The 11,196-nt window shown below is 40.7% G+C and overlaps 1 protein-coding gene across 1 annotated transcript in view; it reads left to right on the plus strand.

Moving 5' to 3' along the window:
- The window catches only part of LOC306855938 (follistatin-related protein 4-like), a 195,764-nt gene extending 194,032 nt beyond the window's left edge, over nt 1–1,732 (plus strand). Inside the window, exon 16 of the mRNA XM_079394909.1 lies at nt 98–1,732. Within this exon, the coding sequence (XP_079251035.1) occupies nt 98–800 (703 nt within the window). The 3' untranslated portion in view covers nt 801–1,732. The remainder of the gene's footprint in view (nt 1–97) is intronic.
- The last annotated feature ends 9,464 nt before the right edge of the window (nt 1,733–11,196 follow it).

Genomic DNA, 11,196 nt, shown 5'->3' on the forward strand with positions numbered 1-11,196 from the left:
AATGGGAAGCAAGCAAATGACAGTTATAATTAAAAGCGCAGCACTTAATAAATCCGCAGAAAGATCATTAACCTGTCTTTGACCATTGTCATCTCAGGTTTGGCTTTGTCTACTTAAAATCGGAGCTTGCGGTGCATAAAATCGACCTTGAGACCCTCCATCTCGTCAAGACCATCAGTCTGAAGAACTACAGCTGTATCCCAGCCAACATGGCCTACACTCATTTAAGCGGCTACTATTTTATCGAGTGCCAAGTCGAGGACCGTTCGGCCCCGAGCTCACAGCTTCTCATCGACAGCGTAAGCGACGCAGTCATTGGACCCAATCCCAACATCAACGGCCGGCCGTTTGTTTCTCCGGACGGCCGCTTTGTGGTCTCTGTGGACAAGCGACACGGAAAGCTCCAAGTCCAGACCATCTCCTTCAGCGGAGAGCTCCGGACCAGCCATGAAGCGGATGTCTCAATTCCCCTCGCAGACTTGGAGTTTCAGCCATCCTTCACCGAGGCCAACCAGTATATGATCGTGGCCTCTTCAGCGCAGGGCTCCAAGCTGGTTTTCTCCGACCTGGCGTTGGGAAGAACGAAAGCCCTCGAGGACGTCAAGGATCCTATTCCGGCCAGCAGCTGGCCTTGGGGAGACGCCAACAGGGTGGTGGTCTCCAGCGGGGTGTTTGGACGCTACTTGGTCACATCATCAGCCGAGTCCCTATTTGTTCTGGACGGCAAACAGAGCGGCCCCCACTGTGAGGTGTCAGACGTCAAGAGAGGGAACACAGTGGTCTGGGTGGGTGAGGTATGAGCGGCGTACCGCGGGCCAGTTCTGCAGAGGATTGCGTCGGCCGACTGGGCCAAAGCTTGGGGAAACCTATAAGGGGTGCGAACGGACTCGATCCTAGTAGTGAGTTAAACGAACACACATGCGGGTTTCTGTATAGGTACACACACATACACACACACACACACATTCAACGACAAGAAACCTTAAACAACAAGGAAACGAACGAAGACACCCTTCAGTGCAACAGTGAACTAATTTGATGATTTTTTGCACTTCCTTGTTAGCAGAAATAGCGTTAAGCATCAGACAGGTTAGGTGATGACTGAACTATGCACAATGCTTTTTAAAGTTTTACTTTTTTTCAGTGTGTTCACTTGTTATATATAGTCACTGCAGGAAATGTGTCCGTCAGTGTCATGTCTCATTTTTGTCAATGTAGAAAACTGTGTTGTTTGCCTCATCCCAGTGTTTCTGATCACACAATTCAACAGCTTTTGTTTTACAGTTATTAGTACACTTCATTATAATAAACACGTTACAGTAACATTTAGCATTTTCCTTTTTGTAATGAGGTGAGTATTTTCTGTCATCCTCAGAACTTTCTGTGTTTGTTTTTGTGGCGCAACACTTTGGGGACACCGTCGCCCCAAAACGTTTGCTACAGCTGACCTCCCTTTGGGGACAATATATAGGACAAATCCTATATTACATATTTGCTTTTTAATTAAATAATTTCTTTTAGAAATATGGTGTGTGTGTGTGTTGGTCAAGTTTTGATCAAACATCCCCACCACAAAGATAGTAAACCATTGTTTGAAGCAGGAAAACGGTTTAATAAACATACTACATACCGTAATGTCTTAATGAAAATGAGATTTGTGTAAAGGCATAGGGGGTAGAAAAATCATTAGCTCAGTTTAAAAACAATAAAAGTCAATGGAACCACCTGCCATAAAAGAAAAAAAAGTGTGTGTCGATCTTCTTTTGGTTTTTTTTTTTTGCATCAATCCTGTCTAAACACAAACTTTAGTTTCATTGAAGTAGTCTTACATTCATATATTACATTCAAACACCCTGCTAAAAAAAACTGAATAACAAATAGCAATGAAAGAAAAGTATATTCTTGCTAAATAGAAATACAGTATATGGGCAATGAGGTCCACTGTGCTAGATAAAAACTCATCTGGTGCATCAGATGTTTGAAAGGCAACAGAAAACATTCAGTACATTCAACACACATGAACCAAATTAGAGCACTGTTGCACTGAACACACTATCATCACTACTGAGACGACCGCAAGCACAGCTTTAAATCACCCTATTTGAGACAAAATGGCTAAATAGGCATTTCAATGTGCTTTCAGGCTCAGTCAGATATGCATGACTACAATATTACTTTAGAAAGCCAGATGGTCAGACCTCAATGAACATTAAACTGGACACAGATACGATCAATTTAAGGCCCAAACAAATCTAATTAAACTCAGTGGGCTAACAATCGCTGAATAAATGTGCTCTGCAAATAGTAAATTAACTATAGAACGATTCGAGTTTGTGTCCTTTATGTCTGGCTTTTAAAGGGATAGTTCACCAAGAAATTAAACTTTGTTGTTAATGTACTCACCCTCAGGCCATCCAAAGATGCAGATGACCTTATTTCTTCAATAGAACAGTGAAGACGATTTTTAATTGAATCTGTGGTCCTTGGTGATTCATAAAATACAAGTTTGTTGTTTCCCGTCACTTTGGGAGTGAACAGAAAAAACATATCAGGCAACATATAAATCCCTGTGGTTCCTGATGTTATATTGAGGTCTTATGAAGCCAAATGATCGCTTTGTGCAAGAAACTGAACTTTATTTACAACATTACCTGTAATCCAGAGCCTCAGGCAATTGGGGAAATCCGATTCTTTTCCATGAATTGGTTCACTTGGACAATTTGTTTCAATGAACTGGTTCAAATAACTGATTCCCCAGTTTGTTCACATAATTCCCAACGAGTAGCAGTGCGATATGGATGTATATTGGCACGGCTGTGAATCGGCCATAGGCATGAGGTTTATAAATCAGTTCGACGGCACGAGTCTGCAAATACATAAGAAACAACAACAGAGTGTCTTTAAAAACCCTCTTTTGTGCGAACTACTTAAAATCTCAAGTTGACAGTTACACAGCTGAGCCCAAGCCTAGTAATGAAGGAACTTTGAGTTGCTTCATTGAAAGCTTAATGTATTACTGTACTAAAAGCTCACTGTTTTATGTAGAGTGTGAATGTCCACTGAGAAAAGCAATATCTTTGTCGTATTATCCTTTCATCTGTTAAGGGTGATTTCCAGCACTGTGTCTTACAAGGTGTTGTTAAAAGTAAAAAATAAAACGTCCTTGTTTACAACCCCGTTTCGGTTTCTTTCAATATAAAAGTCTATACTGATGACTCACTCACTTTAATATTTAAACAAAATATTTTATTTAATAAACAAAAACAGCCATCATAAAAGTTGAACAAGTACATTCTTGCCGAAAAAAACTCTTAAAACTACATTCCGTGACACAAAAACTACTGCAAATGGAGTGATACAAGAAATACTGCAAATGGAGTGATACAGTGAAACGGTTGGAGCTCTGATCACTCCTCTCAGCCAATCAGATTCGAGGACCAGAAAGAACGTCTCTGGTTACTTGACTGTAACCCTGTTCCCTGAAAAAGCGGGAACGAGATGCTGCGCTTAAAGCGCTATTGTGAACGTTCTTTGTATGACCGGTTGTTGAAGCACGTGTGTCAAACACGCCAAACTGTGGCTTATATAACCTCGGTTAGGTGACGTCACTCGATTACGAACACCTGGAGGTTATAAATAGATGTGACGCGGAAACATCCTCAGGTCAAACTTTTGTCTGAAAGGACGTCCAGTCACGCTTACAGTGCGGCATAGTAGTCAGTCAAATCTTTCCCAGATTTGACTGACTACTTCGGGGTGGAGTTTCCATTCCCATGTGTCACAGCTTGTCTGGACAGCAAGTCTGCTCCAACATTCATATGCCCGGGGATGTAAATCGCCCTGAAGGACAGGAACTTGTCCTGTGCCCAAAGCAGAACCTGCTGCGCTAGCCTGTTCAGGCGGCACGAGGTGGCAGGAGGCCCGCACTAGGACATGGTAGCCCCTCAACTGCTGGAGGAAGTATTTCAGGGCCCGAAATAGAGCCATCATTTCGAGGGAATTGATGTGCCATTCGAGAAGATGGCCTCTCCAGATCCCTTGGGCTGGACGGCCATCCAAGACCGCACCCCAGCCCGTGAGGGAAGCGTCTGTCGTTAGCATTTTGCGACAACAACACGGACCTAGAGTGGGACCCAAAGTCAGAAACCGGGGTCTGAACCACATAGAAAGGGTACGAAGCCCCTGGCGCATAACCCTTATTTGCCTCTGTGGATTGGCCCTTGGATGAAATCCCCTGGCTCTGAGCCACAACTTAAACAATCTCATGTGCAGGAGGCCCAAGTGTATCACCGTGGATGCAGCTGCCATGAGATCTAGAACCCTCTGAAGGTAATGAACAGTAATTCTCTGGCCTAGCTTGATGTTCTTTAGAGCGTTTAGAATGGATTTGACGCATACAGGAGACAGCTGTGCCTGCATCGTGATCGAATCCCATATAACCCCCCAATATATTGTCCTCTGAGCAGGAGAAAGAATACTTTTCTTGGCGTTGAGTCTCAACCCCAGAGATTCGAGATGAGCTAGGACGACATCTCAATGTCGAAGCGCAAGCTCTTGAGACTGTGCCAGAATCAACTAGTCGTCTATGCAATTTAAAATGCGGATGCCCTGGAGTCGCAGAGGAGCGAGTGCTGCATCCATGCATTTCGTGTACGTGCAGGGTGACAAAGCTAGGCCGAATGGAAGAACCCGATACTGGTGAGCTTCGCCCCTGAAAGCAAACCTCAGGAACCTTCCTGTGTTGTGGCAATATTTCTTTGTGAAAATATGCGTCCTTGAGATCGATTGTCATGAACCAATCCCCTGATTGGAGCTGAGACACAATCATCTTGATTGTCAACATTTTGAACTTGTAAATTCTGAGGTAGTGGTTCAATCTGCGAAGATCTAAAATTGGACACAACCCCCCATCTTTCTTGGGAACCAGAAAATACCGGCTGTAATAGCCTAACTCTCTGTCTGGCAGGGGAACATGTTCTATAGCCCCTTTGTCCAGCAGAGCTTGCAATTCCCGTGTCAACAAATACATTCGTTCCGGTTTCACGGAAGTGGAGGCTGATATGCAAACTGAATCCTGTAGCCTTTCTCTACAGTCCTTTCTACCCACGGAGAGATATTTGGCAGTAGCTTCCATGCTGCCAGCTTCTCTGAAAGGGGCACTAGTTTTGACACTTCGCTCTGATGGGGGGATGTTAGATGTGCGGTGTCCTGAAACGTGGCAGGAAGCAAGCGAACACGTAACATTTCGCTGGAGACCGCTGCTCCCAGAAACACCAGTGGCGACGGAGATTGAGTCTCTAAGAGGGGGGGCTCGGCTCGCCACACTCTCTTTTTGTACTTCACGCCTCAAAGGAACCGGACCTGGTCGGAACCGGGTGGCCGGCGGTCCCGACTCTTGAGCACGGCAGGAAAGAAACCTCACAAACGCCTCCTCATAGCGTTTTGCCTCCCGGAACCTAGTGGCGACGGTGTTAACCGTTAACCGGTAGATGGGGGCATCAAGGAGGAAAGTGCGGTCTTTGTCCCTGATGCCCGTGAGGTTGAGCCACAGGTGGCAGCCATAGAACCGGGCCGTCTGCTAGGTCGCACGGAGAGACAAATCTGTGGCCCGGCAAAGTTCTAAAAATAGCTCTTCGTCAACTGACCCGCCTGTGCTCAAATCTTTCAGCAGGTCAGCCTGGTATGCCTGAAAAACCGTCATAGTGTTCAAAGCAGCGCCAGCCTGCCCCGCTGCTTTAAAGGCTTTCCCCACCAGTGAAGATATTACTCTGCATGGCTTGGTGGGGAGAGTTGACTTCTTTAATGATGAAGAGCTCCCAGGAGAGTGATAGCTCGCGAGCGTCTCTTCAATCTGGGGCATCATCATATAGCCCCGTGCCTTTGCATCAACGATTGTCGAGTAGATCGACGTCGATGGCACAAAAACACGCGATGAATACGGTTTTACCTCGTTACCTCGTCATGGAGATCACCGAAGAAGGGGAGAGACCGTCGCTGAGGCCCCTCCCCCCGGCCACCCGACAGATATCTGTTGTCTAACTTTGAGCGTTTGGGGTATATATATATATCTACTCGCTTCCTGCTTTACTTTTTTTTTTCTTTTCACTTTTAAGCGTGCTGATATACACACACACACAATGCGATCCTTGAAGACAAAAGACCTGAGGATGTTTCCGCGTCACATCTATTTATAACCTCCAGGTGTTCGTAATTGAGTGACGTCACCTAACCGAGGTTATATAAGCCAAAGTTTGGCGTGTTTGACACACGTGCTTCAACAACCGGTCGAACAAAGAACGTTCCCAATAGCGCTTTAAGAGCAGCATTGAGCGTAGCTTTTGATAAGGGAATGGTTGTTTAAACAATTATATTATTAAAGCAACCAATAATGATGTGAAATGTTTATGTTTTACATGTTTAAAGCACATAAAGTGAATAAACATTAAATTCGCCCCTTCATTCAAGTCTGGGTTCACTCATGCTCATATCAGCGGCTCATCGGTCTTCGGTCCGAGTCAAACTGTTTCCTCAGCTCAGTGACTGTTGGAGGAATAGATGCTGCCATTTTGGCTCAGTTTTGATTGAGTAACTTGTAGATCTGTGCTGCTTGAGCCATGATGACGGTTCAGTCCAATTTGGTGAACTGGTTCATCTAGTTCACTAAAAAAAACAGGCTCAAAAGAATGATTCATTCGTGAACCAAAAATCACTACGGGCCATTTGCCTGAGGCTCTGGATTACAGGTAATATTTACATTTACATTTATTCATTTAGCTGACGCTTTTATCCAAAGCGACTTACAATTGCTATATATGTCAGAGGTCGCACGCCTCTGGAGCAACTAGGGGTTAAGTGTCTTGCTCAGGGACACATTGGTGTCTCACAGTGGATTCGAACCCGGGTCTCTCACACCAAAGGCATGTGTCCTATCCACTGCGCCATCACCACCACTTCCCCACTTAATATTATTGTAAAAAATGTGAAATAATGTTCAGTTTATTGCACAGACGGATCGTTTCGCTTCATAACACCTCAATATATCATCAGGAGCCACAGTAATTTTGTGTTACTTGATATGCTTTTTTTTATTCTCAAAGTGAAGGCAGCTGCTGACTTGAATTTTATGAATCACCAAGTACCATTGTTTCAGCTAAAAATCTTTTTTACTGTTCTACTGAAGAAAAAAAGTCACCTACATCTTGGAAGGCCTGAGGGTGAGTAAATTAACAGCAAATGTTCATCTTTGAGTGAACTATCTCTTTAAGAACTGAGCCAGACAGCTGGATTTAGTCACAGCCATTGTAATGCTCTTGTAACAGTATACTCAAAACAGTGTGAACATTGTGTGTCCGATTTATGGAGGAAATTAATTAAACAGAGTAGGAGTTTGTTGCGGGAGAAGTGATCTAGTGGTTTCAAAATCATGTCACATAAAATCTGTTTGTTCAAGACTAAACTAGCTGCACACATTTTGTACAGTCCTGCATATAATATGGGGTTCTTTTAAAATGTCTGCAGTGTGTGTGTGTGTGTGTGTGTGTGTGTGTGTGTGTGTGTGTGTGTGTGTGTGTGTGTGTGTGTGTGTGTGTATTATTTGTTCACGGTTCTTTTTAGCACTGAAATGCCAGCCTGACTTTTGCCAACGAGGCAGAAACGAAGTATCTTGTGCCTCATTGAGTCACATTTAAGTCCACATGCATTTGTCTTCATTATACTCTATTGTCCCTAGACTGTTTCAGCCTGTTCTTGTCCTCGTCGTGTACATTTGTTTTTTTTTTCAGTGTGTTATTGACTTGTTCAACACCTCGGTCTATGTGTGTCATTTAAAACCTTTATTAAGTGTACCAGAACTGCGGGCACACTTAAAGTGCTGTAGCCGTTTGCAGTTGCTAATCAACAGGCCAAGAACCAAAGGCTTTATTAGTTTAATTTTTAAATGAATAATAGAACAGCTGTGTCTTTTCTTTTTCAAGTTGAGCTGTCAGGATCTTGGTGTAGTTGTTCTGACACATACCCTCATCCTGGCTTTTATTGCCTAATTCTGTGTATGTGAAAGATTTGTTTCTCCCAACGTACATTGTGTATGGTGAATAAAACCTGTTCCTTAAGTTTGTAAGTTAGCACCACATATTCTTTGGTTTTTACAGCACACACAGCCATTAAATTCACATAAATATTACACCAAACACTCTTTCAAACATTTACATTTCAGTCATGACAAAATGCCAAGGGCCTAAACTCAACAATGAGAAATGATTTATTTACATGTATGTATTTGTTCATTTGAAATAACAGTCTTTAGCTGTCTTTGTGCTGGTTAATCTATATCTCTATGCAACACGTTTTTCAGCATTAAGGCAATAACTGTTGAAATATGGATGTTTTGCAACAGAGTAATGGCAGTAATTGCTACTTTTTGATGATTGATTGATTTTTGTCTTTTCTTGTTGTGTAACTGACCACACCAGCAAAGATCTCATCTAGTTCTCAGCTTGTCTTGTGGTCAAGCAGCACCATGTTCTGTTCATCTGTGTGCGTGTGTGTTATGTTCATTTGATTTAATGCGTCGTAAAATTGTGAAATGTTACACCTTTCAAAAAGATAGTGGCTTTACTTAATGTGCTTCATGGTATGTGGAACAAATTTGAAATGTCATGGTCATAAGTTTAGTAGACTAAGTATCTGTTAACCTGTAACAAATATAAAAAATTATCCAACAGATTCCTGAGATCCGGATACACCCAAGTGATTTATTAGCATTGGTTGTATAGGTAACTTCATTGTATAATGTAATATAGTGTTGCCTGGGATATATATATTTCTTCCAGTTTTACAATAAAAGATGAGACCAGAACAATTTGCAGTGTGGCTTTAATAAAAATAAAAATCTTTGTTAGAAATAAATATGCTTAAGGAAAAATACAGCAAATTACATTTACTGAAATGAGCCTTTCATTCTTCCACAGTATTTTATTTTTCTAATATGTAAGTTATGTAAAATTTCAATAAATTTAAATTCTATGATTCATTAGAAGGCATGCTGAAACTGAATCCTTTATTGATTCATAACATGCAAGTCAGAGAAAAACAAAGCATATCAGGCAACACAAAATTAATGGATACTGATGACATATTGAGGTCTTATGAAGCAAAACAATCAGTCTGTGCAAGAAACTGAACATTATTTTCTAAATTATTACCTGTAATCCAGAGCCACAGGCAAATGGTCTGGTACACAAATTAATCATTCTTTTGAATCTGTTCTTTTTAGTGAATTAGTTGAACCAGCACAGATCAGCACAGATCTACAAGTTACTCAATCAAAACTCACTTTCAGACGCCTGACAGTCACTCCAACTCCAACTGAAATAAGCTAAAATAGCAGGGTATCTGATCCTGTGATGAATGAACTGATTCAGCGCTCCAGTTCCTCCAATAGTCACTGAACTGAGGAAACAATGAGCCGCTGATATGAGCTTGTGTGAACCGAACACCTGAATGAAGGGGCAAAATTAATGTTTTTATGGTTTCTCATTGTTTATGTGAAGAAGGTGAGTTGATAGACTAGTTTATTCACTATATGCTTTAGACGTGTAAAAAATCCACTTTCCCATCACTATTGGGTGCTTGGATAATATAATTGCATATACGTTCTCACGATTACAAAAAAGGAGGAAAAAAAACTGGTCAATCAGTTATTTGAGGTAATGTTGTAAATAATGTTCAGTTTCCTGCTCAGACCGATCGTTTCGCTTCATAATACTTCAATATATCTTCAGGAGTCACAGGTATTCATTTTGTGTTGCCTGATATGTTTTTTTTACACTCTCAAAGTAATGGTAGCCGCTGACTTGCATTTTATAAATCACCAAGGACCACAGTTTCAGCTAAAAATCTTCTTTACTGTTCTACTGAAGTCACCTACATCTTGGATGGCCTAAGGGTGAGAATTAACAGCTAATTTTGTTGTGAGGATGCAATCAAACGCATTTAATCTATTGGTTCATTGGTGTGTTATTGTTCAGAGTTTAAATTGGAGATCTAATAGAGGTTTAATTCCAGTGTTACTGCACAAATACAGATCATTCTGACAGTGATTATCTGAACATCTTGACTGATGAATGGCATCTACACAGAGGTCAACATTGATAACCTGCTAAAATAATGCTTCATGGTCCTGATAAGACCATGTGAAGCCTTCCTTTACTCCAGCTCTGCTTAATCTATACACTTTAGTGTTCGAAACTTTCCTCCATCTGTAGTAATTATTCACAACAACTCGCCAGTGAAAGATGCTGTCAATAGGCCATCCATCACTGCCACTGCAGACACAAAGACGGTTTCCTTGCAAATAAATCTATATGAGCTTTTTCACTTTGACTTAGAGAGAGATGCTTTTGAATGTGAGCACAAAAACTGATCAGCTGAGAAAGTGCACTAAAACGACAGACGGTGTCATTATGTCTTTAACTCTTCACATCAAATGCTACTGTGAAAGTATTTTGCTTTAACAAAGTCTTTATATATGAACAATAAGAAAATTAAGAATACTTTTGTGACAGTTAAACACATTTCCTTCCCAGAATCACCTTATTGTTAATATGAGTATTGTGAAAAAAATTATGATCTATAACTTCTGTACTGTTTTTATCTTTAAATCTACATCTTTAAACTGAGTTTAAATGTAAAGTTGCGTGTCAAATTGCATAATTATTAAATAACACGTTGTTGTATTCTAACAATTTTGAAATGAAATTTGAGATTAATTGTATCTAAACCAAATAAACCCAAAATATCTACGTAAAGAGATTTTAAGTTAGTATTTTGATAAGTTGCAATACAGTCACTTTTCTGTGATGCTGATTAAATGGTCAAAGGACATGCAGGTAAACAGATAAAATATTTATAATATTTATTTATTTTTATTCATTTATTTATATTTCAGTAATTGTTTTAACCCTCTACAGTACGCAATATGATATCACAGAAGAAAAAAATATGTGTGATGTTTTTCCTGCCTAAAATTGGACACTATAACAATATCAATAAAAATTTATTTTTTTTTTTTTAAGTTTGTTGCCTCGAGGCAACATTGTACCACAACAGACAAATTTAAACATTTGACATTTTCATGCATAAAAAATAAATATATTTATTGTTAACATCATTTTCTTTAACCAAATACTTGAACAGTTA

This window comes from Barbus barbus, assembly GCF_936440315.1.
Source record: "Barbus barbus genome assembly, chromosome: 36".
Lineage (NCBI taxonomy): Eukaryota > Metazoa > Chordata > Actinopteri > Cypriniformes > Cyprinidae > Barbus > Barbus barbus.